This window comes from Erythrolamprus reginae, chromosome 1 (genome assembly GCF_031021105.1).
Source record: "Erythrolamprus reginae isolate rEryReg1 chromosome 1, rEryReg1.hap1, whole genome shotgun sequence".
Taxonomy (NCBI): domain Eukaryota; kingdom Metazoa; phylum Chordata; class Lepidosauria; order Squamata; family Dipsadidae; genus Erythrolamprus; species Erythrolamprus reginae.
The window spans coordinates 284,072,518-284,088,613 of record NC_091950.1 but is presented as its reverse complement, the minus strand read 5'-3'; the positions used below and the strand labels follow the sequence as shown (position 1 = coordinate 284,088,613).

At 37.4% G+C, this 16,096-nt stretch overlaps 1 protein-coding gene across 2 annotated transcripts in view; it reads right to left on the bottom strand.

Annotated features, from left to right (window-relative positions):
- Positions 1 to 13,619: 13,619 nt before the first annotated feature.
- CYB5R4 (cytochrome b5 reductase 4) overlaps positions 13,620 to 16,096 on the bottom strand; it is a 41,552-nt gene continuing 39,075 nt past the window's right edge. For both annotated transcript variants that reach the window (XM_070733147.1, XM_070733148.1), the window contains one exon: positions 13,620 to 15,240. In XM_070733147.1, coding sequence (XP_070589248.1) covers positions 15,186 to 15,240 — 55 coding nt within the window. In that variant the 3' untranslated portion in view covers positions 13,620 to 15,185. The remainder of the gene's footprint in view (positions 15,241 to 16,096) is intronic.

The window sequence follows — 16,096 nt, the reverse complement described above, 5'->3', positions numbered from 1 at the left end:
TATTCTATCCTCTCCAAATTTACCCATCGAGTAGGTATCCAGTTCCTAGAAATGCAACATTATGAAAACATTTTAGGTGTCTATATAGAAATTAAGTTCAGAATAGATGTCTAGACAGTTTTCTCAGGAACAAAATTCTCAGACATCCTAAGTGATATATAATTAAGTTAAATGTATAATTCCATATATGATTATTCCTTAAAGTTTGCCTTACAGATTTATGGGGCTGTCTAGAAATGTAGCTAATCTGGATTAACTATTCAATAATACGGCTAACTGTATATTACTATAATTCCCTAAAGTAGAAATATAGTATTTCTACTCATTGTTCATTTGCAGCTGACAAAATAAAATACAATAGCTTATTGAAAGAAGGCAACTGTTTCATCAATAAATGAATGGCACGGGAGAACATGGAATTTTATTTCATACTTCATATTTAAAAAGTTGAAAAAGCTGCAACTAACAGACCGCAGATGAATATGTTTATTAAAATGCAGACTTTGGCCACAGATTTCCTTCCCTCTATCATAAAACGCATTGATCTTGACGCATTTGTTTTGAACTTACAACTCTTTTTATTTCCTTTGAATTGTATTTTGTTCTCAGTTTTAATATTCTGATTTGTGGAGTGTAATTATGTTGTAACGGCTTCTTTAATCTGTGTACATTTATATATATATATATATATATATATATATATATATATATATATATATATATATATATATAAATGATATAGCAAACTGAGCTTCACATGGAGCTCTCCAAGGTGCTAATCTTGATTTCCCTTTAAGATTGCTCAGCTGAGATTTGGACCTTGCTTCGCAGTGCCTACTTGGCAGAGGCTGCTGCCTGTTATTTTTTAAATCTGTGAGTATCAGCTTCTTTCTTTGACACTTAAAGACTTATGATAGGTTTAGTTTCTTTCTCTGGGTGACAAAAAAGCTGCTGAAGCATAGAACAAGTTTCTTCTCCACAAATTTGCTGGTTCAGCACCTACCCCCTGAAGTTACAGGGCAGCCTTCCTCAATTTGATTTACTCCAGATATATTAGATTATAATTCTCAAAAACAATCCCAGTTTGGAAATTCTGCAGGGCAACAGCTCAAGGAAGACTGCTTTGCCTGCAAATTGGGATTGTTGGCCAAAAACATATTTGACTTTTTTTAATTTATTTTATTTATTTATTCTTTGTCCAATACACAATACATATGGAAGAGAATAGACATTGGGTAGTATATATAAAGATAATATGTAATATAGAAGAGAAAGTATATGAGACGAAGAAAATATGTATGATATATGACATAAAGGAAAGACAATTGGACAGGGGACGTTAGGCACACCAGTGCACTTGTGTACGCCCCTTACTGGCCTCTTAGGAACTTGGAGAGGTCAATCGTGAATAGCCTAAGGGAGAAATGTTGGGGGTTGACACTATTGAGTCCGGTAAAGAGTTCCACGCTTCGACAACTCGATTGTTAAAGTCATGTTTTTTACAGTCAAGTTTAGAGTGGTTAATATTAAGTTTAAATCTGTTGCGTGCTCTTGTGTTGTTGTGGTTGAAGCTAAAGTAGTCGTTGACCGGAAGGACGTTGCAGCATATGTTCTTGTGGGCAATACTTAAATCGTGTTTTAGGCGCCGTAGTTCTAAACTTTCTAGACCCAGGATAGTTAGTCTATTTTCGTAGGGTATTCTGTTTCGAGTGGAGGAGTGAAGGGCTCTTCTGGTGAAATATCTTTGGACGTTTTCGAGGGTGTTGATGTCCGAGATGTGGTATGGGTTCCAGACAGATGAGCTGTATTCGAGAATGGGTCTGGCATAAGTTTTGTAGGCTCTTGTCAGTAGTGTGAGATTGCCGGAGCAGAAGCTACGTAGGATCAGGTTAACAACTCTAGAAGCCTTTTTGGCGATATTGTTGCAGTGGGCTTTAGCACTTAGGTCATTTGATATTAGTATTCCAAGGTCTTTTACTGAGTGTGGATTGGCTGTGAGAATTTGTTTATTCAGTTCATATATGAGGTTTGGATTCTATAGAAAGTTTGACGGACACCACGGGGTAATAATCTCCGATTCTTAATTTGTTTCAGCCAACAACAGAGGCATGAAACAATATAGAAAGTTGGTTCTTGACCTCATATTGACCCTTGCTGAATCAATTCAAGAACCAGCGTTTCATCCCCCAGTGCTTTTCAGCCACAGCTGGCTCTGTCAGAGAATATAAAGCTATTACATCCCATCTGATTGGAAATACATTTGTTGAGTTTTTGATGAAAACCTGGACATTAACGTATGATTTTTCCTGCCCACGCTAGGAATATTCTGACCTGCAATCATTCTTTTGATAAACCTACACTGAGGGGAAAGGCTCCATCCACTTATTGCTTAAGTACATGTTGCCTTGGAAACCTGTATGGAAGGACAGGTGGGATATAAATGTTTTTAAAACAACTAAATGAAATGAATTAGCATCATGGCATTATTGTCAACACTGCTAAGCTGGCCTTTAAAGTTCTCTGTAGCCTTGCATCACCCGATCTTTCTGATTTTATTTCCTAAATTTATATCTAGAAGCATTATTATTTTTATCTAAGGTTCTAGGCTGCCCCTTCCACAAAACATAACCATTTCCTTTTTGCATTTAGTATTGTTCTGTATCCATAGTGTAAAATCCAAAACAACAAATCTTCAAAAATAAAAGAAATACAAGCTCTAGAATAGATAGTAAGAATCTCCTAAGTGAGGAGAAAGATTCTCCAATTTATTCTGTGAAGATGATGGGACATTTTATTTAGACCAGACCTAATATTTTCATCTTCCCTCTAAATTCCAGCTAAATTAATTTAAAGCCATATTTAAAACTCTTATAGCGTCCAGTTCTGGTGTGTGTGGTTTTTTTTACTCCTTTTCACATACAATAATGCACAATCAGATTCACATTCTGTGGGATGCTGGGTTGGTAGCACTACAGGATAATGACCAGAACTGGAAACATCTCCCAAACAAGATTAATTCCATCTTCCTGTTCTCTATGTTCTCTACAAGGTGTTCACATGGTGCCACTTTTGTTTAATCGGCTGAGAAGCCTGTCTCTTAAATTAATTATTTTGAACAATAAATAAGGTTACCAAATCTCTCAGGGTTCAGACCATTAAAGTATTTATGAATTTGGGTTGAAGTCATGCGAGGATCCCCAACATGTGGAAAGTGTGCCATCCACTTAAATGGAGAGGGTTGTAGCTAAAGAGATGTTTTTTGGGAACTTTCATTGAGCTGTCCTTTGCCTTGTCTATGGTATAAATCTAGCATTATTATTATTATTATTATTATTATTATTATTATTATTATTATTATTATTATTATTCCAATTCTACCTACCCAATTCCTACTGCTACACTGTCACAGCAATGTCAGAATAAAGCATAAAACTAGCAATGGTCAGTATCAAACGTTGATTTCAGGCTTTCACTTTATTCTGCAAATAAATAATTTGCCATTCTGGGGTTGCTAATGTAAGATTTGGCTGACATAAAACACTCAGGTTTAGCTCCTTCTGGAAGACAAGAAGGCACCTCTCACATTCATTTCCACTATTCTCCTCTAGTTAAATTATTTATGTTTCACACTATCCCGATTCCCAAATGTCATGGCTGAATTAGGCTATGCCACCTATCTAAGGAAGAATTAAACTAGGAAACCATACTGCCATGATGGCAAACCTATGGTGGCACATGGAACCATATCGGAGGGCACACAAGATGTTGCCTATGTCAGCTCCGGCATACTTTCCAGCTGATTTTAGGCCTTGGGGAAGGCCGTTTTCACCCTCCGGAGGTTTCCCTGAATCCTCCTGAGTACAAAAAAATGGCCCAATATGTCAATACAACAGAGCAAACGAGATCACTATGCTGGATTTCGTATTTGATCATCAGCCGGGCGCTTCCCAAGCACCTAGGACTGCGTGATGTAGTGGCGAATTATGTGTGCCGATCCCAGTAAAGCGGCCTTTTGCAATTGACAGATGGAGATTTTGAAGTTCGGAAAAACAGAAGTTTTCGAACTTCCGTTTGGCCTCTTTGGCTGTTTTTCGCCATCCCCAAGCTTCGGGAGTCCAGAGGCTTTAGTGAAGCCTATGCACATGCATGGGGGAGGCAGCGGGGGGTTTTGCATATGCACAGGGGGCAGCAGGGGGGTTGTGAACATGCACAGGGGGAGAGCATGGCTGTGGGCACGTATGCACATGTTAGCACCTACGCGCATCCTTTTGGCAAACTAGCCAAAAAAGGTTCACCATCCCTGCTGTACTGTATTATATCATTGAGAATGGCATCACAAATACTGAGCAGAAGGGGGGAAATGAAACTGAACTGAAAATATTGGTTACAAGAGCAATATATTGATACGTCAATGTGAAGATCTCTTGTGTTATTTGAAAGGCCACTGTAAGGGGAAAAAACATTCTGGTAATACGAGTTGAATAGGCCCCGAGGAAGAAGCTTCCTTAACCCTGAAGAATAGCAATAAAACAGTCAAGGAACAAACATTGCAGAATAAACTCATTATATGGAAACATCTAGGAGAGAAAAAAAGAAAATGAAGGTTTTAAAAAGCATTTTTCCTCAATTTTCTCCAAATTTAAGAGGCTGAAAAGAACAGGACATAATTTTTAACACTGCTTGAGGCCATAAGAAATTTGTTTAGGGCCTAGCAACAAATAATTCAATAAAGCTGTTCAAACACGACCTAAACTGCATCACTCCTTAGAATCATAGGATTTGTAGTCTAGACACATCTGGTAAGCATTTTTCAGGCCTTCCATTTTCTCCTTCTCTCCAGGACTTTTCTTTGACATTTTGGTTTGCTCCTAGGATTACCTGTTTTGTGACTTTCCAATTTTTCTCTCTCTAAGAAACCAACATAATTTGACACCAAATTAAAGTGTTACAACTTCTAGATGGATTTTACAATTTCTTGAAATTTTACTGAATCCCAGATTTTGTACTCTGACCATCTGAGTTCAGATAAACTAGAAAAGAGGAGGAAAACTATTTATTTATTAGTCTCATTTATACAGCTGTTCATTTTAATAAATGATTGCACAGCATACAACTATGTTGTTGTATATTTTCCAGAATCCTTTTGAAGATATCTTCAATGTTTTCACTTGATCTGTTCTATCTTCTCTTGAAGGAACTAAAAACAAATAGTATTATGCCAAGAAAATTGTTGGGACGATAACTAGAACTGGTTGAATTTTCTGAAAATGGCTCCAAATCCTTTTGTCTTTCAACTTCTTTAAAAGTGATGTGGCTTTTTGAACTCTTGCCGAGTTCCCACATCATGCTGTAATATAGTTTGTCTGGCTATTATGATTTATGCTTTAGCAAAGTGCATGAAGCAAGACCCTTGGGATTATTCACTCTTGGTTTAGGGCAAAACATGAAAGGGAACAAGGAAAATGCTGTCCAAAAAGAAAGCCGCAAAGGATGGACAAAGAGCTGTGCAACACAAAGTACATTATACTAATTGCTACAACAGCATATCTTTTACCAGATCTTGGATATTTTCCCTCTTCCTTTATGCATCTATTATTGTCAACTTTTAAGAATTAGTACATTTGTTTCTACTTGGAAACCGCTTCTGGATTATGTGTATGAAGTGGGGGGAAATGCAACTTTGATTTTGGGTTTTACTGATTAGATTATTGTTGTTATGATTAGTTTATACTATTATGTAAAAGTAAAAAGTTGAGGTTTGATCTTACTGCCTTATTCTACGGCACCAGAGGGAATCGATGTCTTTTTTTCTTCTCCCCACCCCTTCTTCTCTACACTTCTCCCTTCTTTTTGTCCTCCCTTATTTTTCCTACTATCTGTGTTTGTATTTTTGTATTTTATATTATAAACCAATAACAAAAAATAAAAAATAAAAACAAGAGCCCTGTCTATCCAACCTGCTCCTGAGTACCACACAGTACAATCCCGTCAACAGCTTCAAATCCTTGAAAGGATGGGTTTGGGGTTTTGGGGGGGGGGGTTGTTCTCCATATACCAGCCTACCTGTTAGGATCTTCAGAGTTCTTCTCTAAGTCCACTTCACTCTAAAAAGAGCACAAGATGTGGCAGATCCCAGAAAAGATTCCTGGTGCAAAGCTAAGACCGTTTCAATTGCTTGAGGTTTTGTTTGTTTGTTTGTTTTTAAGTATGGTCTGTTGCTTTTTAATCTCCAACTAATTTCCTAAATTTGCTTTTTGCTATTATCATCCCCATTTTATCTGGTAGTGGGCATTTTGTACTTTTTCAAGCTGTATGCCTTAGTTTTAATACCTTTTTTTTTGCTTTTTTGTTACGCATCTATGAGAACCTGTTTGAAGAATCGGAAGAATGGGAAAATATTCTAAAACAAATGCATGTCATAATTCATTCGACAGCAACTTTAGCTGATAAATCAAGTGGCAGGGAGATGTCATCCCTTCCCTAACACACTGCCCGAGTGGGTAAATAAGATCAACTTCAGGAGAGATAGAATATAAATAATAGAAATAGAAACAGAAATAGAAATAACAGAAATAGAATGGAATAGAATTAGAAATAGAATAGAAATAGAAATAAAAATAATAGGAATAGGAATAGAATAAAATTAGATAGAATAGAATAGAATTAGAAATAGAAATAATAGGATAGGGTAGGGTAGATTAGGGTAGGTTATGGTAGGGTAGGATAGAGTAGAATAGAATTAGAAATAATAGAGTAGGGTAGAGTAGAGTAGAGTAGAGTAGAGTAGAGAAGAGTCCGCGGAGAGGGGCGGCTTACAAATCTAAATAATAAATAAATATAGAGTAGAGTAGAATTAGAAATAATAGGGTAGGTTAGGGTAGAGTAGAGTAGAGTAGAAATAATAGGATAGGGTAGGGTAGGATAGAATAAGAAATAATAGGAATAGGAATAAAATAGAGTAGAATTAGAATAGAAATAGAAATAATAGACTAGACTAGACTAGACTAGAATAGAATAGAATAGAATAGAATAGAATAACAGAGTTGGAAGGGACCTTGGAAATCTTCTAATCCAACCCTCTGCTTAGGCAGGAGACCCTATACCACTTAAGACAAATTGATTATCCAATACCTTCTTTTAAAACTTCCAGTGTTGGCACATTCACATTTACTCGTTTACGTCTCCAGAATTCCCAAACTGAGCATTTATTCCAATACGGAAATAATTCCCACAAAGCCACCCCGCATAACGGTCCACATGCAAAACGTTCGCCTAAAACAGACCAATAACGCTGCCCTGCCGCCCGCCTTCCATAACCAGGGCGACGTCTAACCCTCTCAGGGAGCCTTTTAAAAGCCCCTTTAATAAAGGTGTAAACAACATTATTTGGCGATCTGCCAGCCATCAGCCGAAGCGGGCGGGGTGGCGGGGAAGGAAGGTGGAAGTGTCCAAACGACGCTGCCACCCCCTCAAAGGTCGCATCTTCAAGAGATCACAAGTTCGCTGACGTGACAGGACCTGAGCCTCTGGCCGCCTTCTCACGTTCCCCCACCGAATTTACGCTTATTGCAATCAGTTTCTCCCTCGCTATTCTCTCGGCTCCTTTGACGCGTAAGGGAAGACCACACTTACTTACCCTCCCACGTTTTCCCTCCTTTTCCCTCCACTCCGCCAGGCGATCTTTTCCGCCGTCGGCCGCCCACTCGCCAGACGGGCTTTCATTCATAAGACGCTCGCCGCGCCGCAGAGAATCAACACCGGCTCCCTCCTCAGCCTGACTTTCTTGGAAAGAAGGCGGCTGCAGCCTTTGGCGCCTTCCGTCGGCGCAGCAAACGCCGGCGTGCGGCTTTGCTCAAGCTGCCCTCTAGCGGAGGTCCGGATATTGCAGCCTAGATCCGGTGGCCAAGCAACAGAAGAATCAGTCAAAGTTGGGAAGGGAGGTCCAGCAATCAATCAGCCTTAGACTTGGCAATTCAGAGAATGAAATGATGGATAGAGTCCATCCACTTTGCTGCTGCTCGGCCTTTTCTTTTTCCTTGTTTCTCATCATGTGCCCAAAAGATATTTTAACTGGTTTTTTAAATCTTTACGATGTTTTTAAAGTATTTTTATATCCTGATGTAAGCCACCCAGAGTCCTTCAGGAGCCGGGTGGCATAGAAATACAGTACATTAAATTATACTATACTATACTATACTATACTATACTGTACTGTACTGTACTCTACTATACAGTACTACACTACACTAGTCTTCGGAGAGGGGCGGCATACAAATCGAATAAATAATAATAATTATATGTTATATTATGTTATGTTATCTTAATTATACACTTAAACAACAGAATATAACTCCAAGTAAATCAAACTTGTGTGAAATCAAACTGTCCACTTAGGAAGCAATACTGATCGGCAATCAATTTCACATGCTGTTGTGCAAATGGAATAGTTGTGCTAATGAAATGTTCAATGAGAATATTTCATTCATTCAGATTTAGGATGTGTTGAGTATTCCCTTTATTTTTTTGAGCAGTATATTGTATTATTATATATTATATTATATTATTTATATTATTATAATACTTTGAGCCTGGGGGGGGGGGGGTTGCCTCGAGGGAGAATTCTGGATTGCTTTTATTCTGTGATTTTTTTTTCCTTATCAGTTTCTGGAGTCTTTACCAACCCCAGTAAAAAAAAAGCCTGATTCTCTATCATACTTTTTCAAAGTCCTGTTTTTGGGGTCACAGAAATAAACATTGTTCAGGCAATTCTAAACTTTGTGGGTAGAGACACATCACAGCATTTTGTGCCAGTTTATGACTTGATTTCTTGCCTGCCAATCCTAGCAGGCAGAAGCTATCTGTCACTTCAGTAGCTTCATTTCAAAGGCTGGTGGTCATATTTATTGTCATTATTTTTGGGCTTCTTTACATTTAATCTTAAATCTTTTTTCCACCAATGTTTGATTTTAATTATTGGAGCTTGTGGGTCATTTGCATTCCCTGCTATCAGTAGTGTCATCAATAGAATAGAATAGAATTCTTTATTGGCCAAGTGTGATTGGACACACAAGGAATTTGTCATTGGTGCATGTGCTCTCAGTGTACATAAAAGATACATTTGTCAAGAATCATGAAGTAGAACACTTAATAATTGCCACTGGGGTCAAATAAGCAATCAGGAAACAATCAATATAATATAAATAAATAAGGATATAAGCAACCAGTTACAGTCATACAGTCATAAGTGGGAGATGGGTGATTGGAATGATAAGACAACTACTAGTAATGCAGCCTTAGTGAAGTTTGACATTGGTGAGGGAATTATTTGTCTAGCAGAGTGATGGCATTTTGGGGGGGAAACTGTTCTTGTGTCTAGTTGTCTTGGTGTGCAGTGTTCTATAGCATCGTCTTGAGGGTAGGCATTGAAACAATTTATGTCCAGGATGTGAAGGGTCAACGTAGTACAGATTACAGATCTTACTTCCTCCAGTTTTAAAACCACACTTTTCCAGCCATCCTTCCCTCAATATACACTGCTCAAAAAAAATAAAGGGGACACTTAAACAACACAATATAACTCCAAGTAAATCAAACTTCCGTGAAATCGAACTATCCACTTAGGAAGCAACACTGATTGACAATCAATTTCACATGCTGTTGTGCACATTCAACTTTGTACAGAACAAAGTATTCAATGAGAATATTTCATTCATTCAGATCTAGGATGTGTTATTTGAGTGTTCCCTTTATTTTTTTGAGCAGTATGTATTCAGCATATAAACTGAATAAATAAGGAGGGAGTTACAGAAACTTTCAGTGATAGTTCCAGTATAATACAGTATATATTGTTGCTTTGGCTAACATGGTTAGTATATAATGAGGCACCCAGAACTGATCCAAATCCAATTTTCTATTCTTTTAAATGTCTCATGGAATTTTGCAGATTTCAATACCCTTCTGCAGTTGCAAGACATCACTTTAAAATACTACTATTTAAGATGGAGGGAAAAGGAAATGCAATCTTGAAAATTATATGAATTAAAAAAATAGTACGTGCAAGCTTATTCCCCCTGCACTGCACAATACTGTGTTATACATCTTTTTTCCTAAGTAGTGGTCTCACATTGATTTTCCTATACCACTGAAGGAGAAATTGTATCCACATCCGTTTTAATTCCAGAAGAGGCAGGTAATTTTCCAGTGGTTTGCTCCACTTGTCTATGTTACTATGACAACAAGAGACTCCAGATCAAGTTTGCGCTTATACTCTCCAACGGGGAAAAAACGATCTATGTTGGCAATGATGCAGTGATAATATATGTTGATGTTGGGGTAGTAGGGGGAATGCAAGATTTCTACCAGCAAGGCACAAGCATAAAGCTATTGTTTTCATCTTGTTCCTAATTTTCAGAATCAGGTACCCAATCCTGAATGTAAAGGGCTATTTTGGTAACCACACTTAAAGTTCATGAACTAATCTAAAGTCATTCTACAGCTTTTGTGTGTTATCAGAATACCGTGTGAGTTAAATTCAACAATTATGATGTATAAAAAGTGCCTTAAATATATTTTCTATTAAAGTTAGCTGCATTTTCTAAACTGATAATATTGCAATCAAAAATGTCCTATTCATTGGTGCCCACAGCATTGCTATTTTAATTGTCAAGTAATAACATGATTTTTTTTGCATTTGCTTTAATATCAGTATAATTTATATTTATTTTATATAATAAATATCAGTATTTATTTATTTATTTATTTATTTTTATAAGCCACCTGAGTCCGTCAGAAGGGCAGCTATTATATAAATACATATATACATACATACATACATACATACATACATACATACATACATACATAAAAATGGATGAATAAATGGAATGAATAGAATGAATGGAATGAATGAATGAATGAATGAATGAATGAATGAATACATACATACATACATACATACATACATTGCTGAGAATTAGTAAAATTTTACCACCATCCCTGGATGTCCCATTCTTTGTATCGGAAACCTTTGTATCCAATTAGTTTTCTCAAAAATAAGGTCAAAGAATTCCCTTTTTAGATAAGCGGAGTTAACAAGGCTACACAAATTTTAAAGATATTACTAATCTTTTTTGCAATCAACGTCTCCTTGAAAACACACAACTTTTTTTTCATTAATTTTCTATTACATTTTTGTGTGGACATCTTGTTTGACTGTGACTTTTTCCCCCCTCTGGAGCAAACTGTGACGTTTCTTAAAAGATGTCTTGGTCTCTCTCAAGTCAGATTATTAATGTGTTTAACTATTACCATTTTCTATCAATGATAAGAGTGAGGCACAGATGTTGTAGGGACCGTTTTGACCCCTTTTTTTCTCTTCCCACTTGTATCTCACACACATATACACGTTCCTTTTCCCTCCCTTAATTTCTTATTTTCTTTCCTTCTTTGTATTTTAATTTATACAAAGTATAATATATTATAATGTATCTCCGGGACCGTCTTCTGCCGCATGAATCCCAGCGACCAATAAGGTCCCACAGAGTTGGCCTTCTCCGGGTCCCGTCGACTAAACAATGTCGTTTGGCGAGATCCAGGAGAAGAGCCTTCTCTGTGGCGGCCCCGACCCTCTGGAACCAGCTCTCCCCGGAGATCAGAACTGCCCTCACTCTCCTTGCCTTTCGTAAAGTTCTTAAGACCCATCTCTGCTGTCAGGCATGGGGAAACTGAGGCATCTCCCCCGGACCTATACAGTTTATACATGGTATGTTTGTGTGTATGCTTGCTTTTAATAATGGGTTTTTTAGTGTTTTTTAAATTATTAGATTTGTTCTTACATTGTCTTTGTTATTGTTGTGAGCCGCCCCGAAGGGGTGGGCAATTAATTTTCAAAAGCAAAAACAATTGTGGAGGGCTGAAAATATGTCCTGAAATTAATTCTGCTACCAGCGCCCATATACTCAGGGACGTAGGATCATGGCCTCACTTTAACCCAGCTGCTGCTCTTGTGCCGCAGATGCAGAAAAAAATTCTCTCACCAGCTGACTAAATAGCACACACAGCTTCATCTTCTGCCCACTGCTGCATGTATATTTATATTTTATCTTACTTCCAATTTATTTATTTATTTTGTCCAATACACAATGAGGGTTTTAGTGGGTATACAGTGATCCCTCGGTTAGCGCGGGGGTTACGTTCCAAGACCTCCCGCGCTAACCGATTTCCGCGTTATACTGGATGCGGAAGTAAAAACACCATCTGCGCATGCGCGCCCTTTGTTCCATGGCCGCACATGCGCAGAAGGTGGAGCGACGCAAGTTCGGAGGCTGGCAATGCAATGGTGATTTTTCCGGGCTCCTCGCCGCTACCCACAGGGCAGCGCTGGCGGCAATGGCAATGGCAACCCTCCCTCCTTCCCTCCCTCCTTCCCTTCTCTCCCTCCTTCCTTCCCTCCTTCCTTCGCACACTCGATTCGTTGATCCCATACTGCCGACCAACATCTGCATAAGAGCGTCCCCCTTTCAGCATGTCCAAAATGTCAATTTTCTCTTTAATTGTGAGTATCCTCCTGGTCTTTTTAGCGTCGCCGCCTCCACTCCGTGTGCAACGTTTAGGAGGCATCTTCCAACAAGTCTGAACAAGTTCCAACAGTTGCAAAGCTTTTTTTTGCGTTTGCAACGATTGGTCGAGATTTTGGCCAATCAGCAATCAGTATGACGTCATCGGGCGGGAAAAACCGTGGTGTAGGAAAAAAACGCGGACTTATTTTTTAATTTGATATTTTTTGAAAAACCGCGTTGCAGCGTTTCGCGCTAATCGAGAACGCGCAAATCGAGGGATCACTGTATATCAATATACACATAGTAAAATACATGATGAAGGTTATAGAGGAGATACTCATAGTAAAATATATCTAAGAAATAATAGAAAAGAAGGTATAGTAATAGAACATATCAATGAAAGAATAGAAGAAGAGATATAAGAATAGAAGAAAGGCATAGGAGATATAGGAGAGCAATAGGACAGGGGACGGAAGGCACTCTAGTGCACTTGAACTCGCCCCTTACTGACCTCTTAGGAATCTGGATAGGTCAACCGTAGATAATCTAAAGGTAAATTGTTGGGGGTTTGGAGATGACACTATGGAGTCCGGTAATGAGTTCCACGTTTCGACAACTCGGTTACTGAAGTCATATTTTTTACAGTCAAGTTTGAAGCGGTTAATATTAAGTTTAAATCTGCTGTGTGCTCTTGTGTTGTTGTGGCTGAAGCTGAAGTAGTCGCCGACAGGCAGGACGTTGCAGCATATGATCTTGTGGGCAATACTTAGATCTTGTTTAAGGCGTCTTAGTTCTAGACTTTCTAGGCCCAGGATTGAAAGTCTAGTCTCGTAGGGTATTCTATTTCGAGTGGAGGAGTGAAGGGCTCTTCTGAAGTATCTTTGGACATTTTCAAGAGTGTTAATGTCTGAGATGCGATATGGGTTCCAAACAGAGCCAGATGTGGCCCAAGAGTCATAAAATTCCCAGATCTGCTTGAGTGTAAACCTAATGGTAACAAATCATCTAGAAATCCAAACTCCAAAATGATTACAAATGAAAAATGAAAACAATACACTGAACTTTGACAAAGCTGAATTTATTGTAACAATGCAGCTAAAAAGTGCTTCACACTTCCTCTGGATTCTGTTTGCACCTCTCCAAGGGACCTCAAAGTTTGGGAAATCCCGGTCTGTGATGTTACAGCTGGAGTTAACCTCACACTGAACGGTGACAATACAATTGGACTTTGATCATCTATATACGAAGCCAATTATTTTGTAATTTGTTCAGGACCCTTAATCTTGTGAGACCCTTTTCATATTAATATATTTTCTCTGACAATAGAAAAAAGACCAAATGTATAATTTAGAAAATGTAGTACAATCTAGAAAAAAAAAACACCTTTGGATTTTCTTCCTATTTTCAGTCAAGAAAGGAAAAACAACTTGAAACATATCCCAGGTTTCTCCCTCCAGAGAGGAGGGAAACAATGTAGATAAAGTGGGATCTTAAGTGGAAGGAAGAACCTTGAATTGGAATTCAGTACAAACTGGTTCCTTTTGAGAAATACAGCTACAGAATCATTGTGGTACAGGCCTAAATTTGCCCATCTTACTGTTGCTAAGTTTTATTACTAGATATTTCCAATTTTTTTAATTACAGCATTAGAATTGATATTTTCTTGACCCTGTTATACATTTTTCCATACTTTGATACAAAACAATCGTAAATGTATTTCAGAAAAGAAGGCCAATGTCGTCAAAATGCTAAAATAGAAGCAAGATATTGTAGGTTAGTAGTATCCAATTTCAGTCATTTGCAGAGTGGTGGTTGTAGAAAAATAGAAGAGGGAAACATTGTAGATATTGCCTTAAGCTTCTAGAGGAAAGGGGGATATAAATCTAACAAACAAACAAGCAAACTAACAATAATAGTTTCCTGATCAAGATTTCAAGAGTAAACAATTTAAAAATAAGTTCCTCCATTTTTATCTGGAAGACTGTCTTTTGAAGACTACCTATCTTCAGGAAGCCATCCTTCCAGAATATGGGATGTCAAGAAATTCTTACTCTCTTAAAGTCAATACAGAATCCTAAAATAATACAATACTTTCCTTTTAATGTAACATTTCCTTGATTTATTACTCTTAACACAAAAAGTAATTCATTATATAAAATTTATGTATTGTGAGTAAGAACACAAAGCTAACATTTGTAACACATATTAATAGGATTATATTGTAATCATTTTTTTTCCTGAGTTAACCATTTTATATGCACTTTTCTAATATATTGCCAGTAGGGTGTTTTACAGTAACAAAATTATAACTTAAGAAAAGGTATCTGGTGCTTATCAGTGCAAAGGAATGCTACTAAACCTTACTGGACGGAGGTTAGAGTTCATTCTGCTCAATGCATATAAAATGACCTAAAATTATCTAAAATATTTCAGTTCACATTGTAGCAAAGATAAATATAATTACAAATAAGCAAAATATAAAATTATTTCTTGACTGAGAATACGGAATTCAAGTACTTATATTAAAATGAGCATTATTCATGCATATTTTCTTGCTCAACTTCAAATGAAAATAATAAATATGATGATGAAATACACATGTACAGGAGTTTCAATGTTCTCTTTTCGTTATGTGGTAAAACAATGTACATCATTACCCAAATGTCCAAGAGTTTGCAAAAATCTGAAACAAAATGTATTAAATGAAAAGTTAATCCCAATCTGGTTCGTGTGAAAAAAGAATGTAAAAGTCAGTTTTATTTCCTCACAAGCTGTAAGATTATTAAAAGGCATGTCAATTCTTAATGTATGGAATGAAGAAGAGGACATTCATTTGTCACATTTACTAGATTATTTTTGTTTAAAGTTTTTATTTGACTTGTTCCATGATTGAAAACTAAATCAAAGTTCAATGGGAACTACAAATGTAGTTCTTTAAAAAACACTTCACTAGAACAGTATTTTGAGTCCTATATTAATTTAGTGGTGCCAAGTGTTATTGAAAATTGCTTCTAAATAGATCCCTTAAATATTAGACTTAATTACTGATTCATGGTGATAAATGTAAATGTAAATCAGTCTGGACAGTCAAACTAAGGGTTCTGAGTTGCAAAAGATGGTTTGTCCAATGAGCCAGGGCTTAAGCAATAGCAATTAGCAAAAATCATATGCTCATATGTACACCGGTATGGAGGTTAACTGCTTAAATAACCTGAGTTAAAATATGCACAAATGTAATTGAACCCACAAAGATTCAAACAGGAGCTTAAGCAAATTGTGACACAAATTTGTCCATTTATTTAATGTACACATAAGAACATAAGAAGAGCCATGCTGAATCAGGCACAAAGCCCATTGAGTCCAGCATTCTGTGTCACACAGTGGCCCACCAATTGTCCATGGGGATCTTGAACAGAAAGAGAAGGCAAGACCCTTCCTTTCCCCTGACCCCCAACAAATGGTACTCAAGGGAATCCCGCCTGCCTCAATCAACATAGAGGCGGCACATGGACATCCGTTTCAATAACTCTTCCCTACTT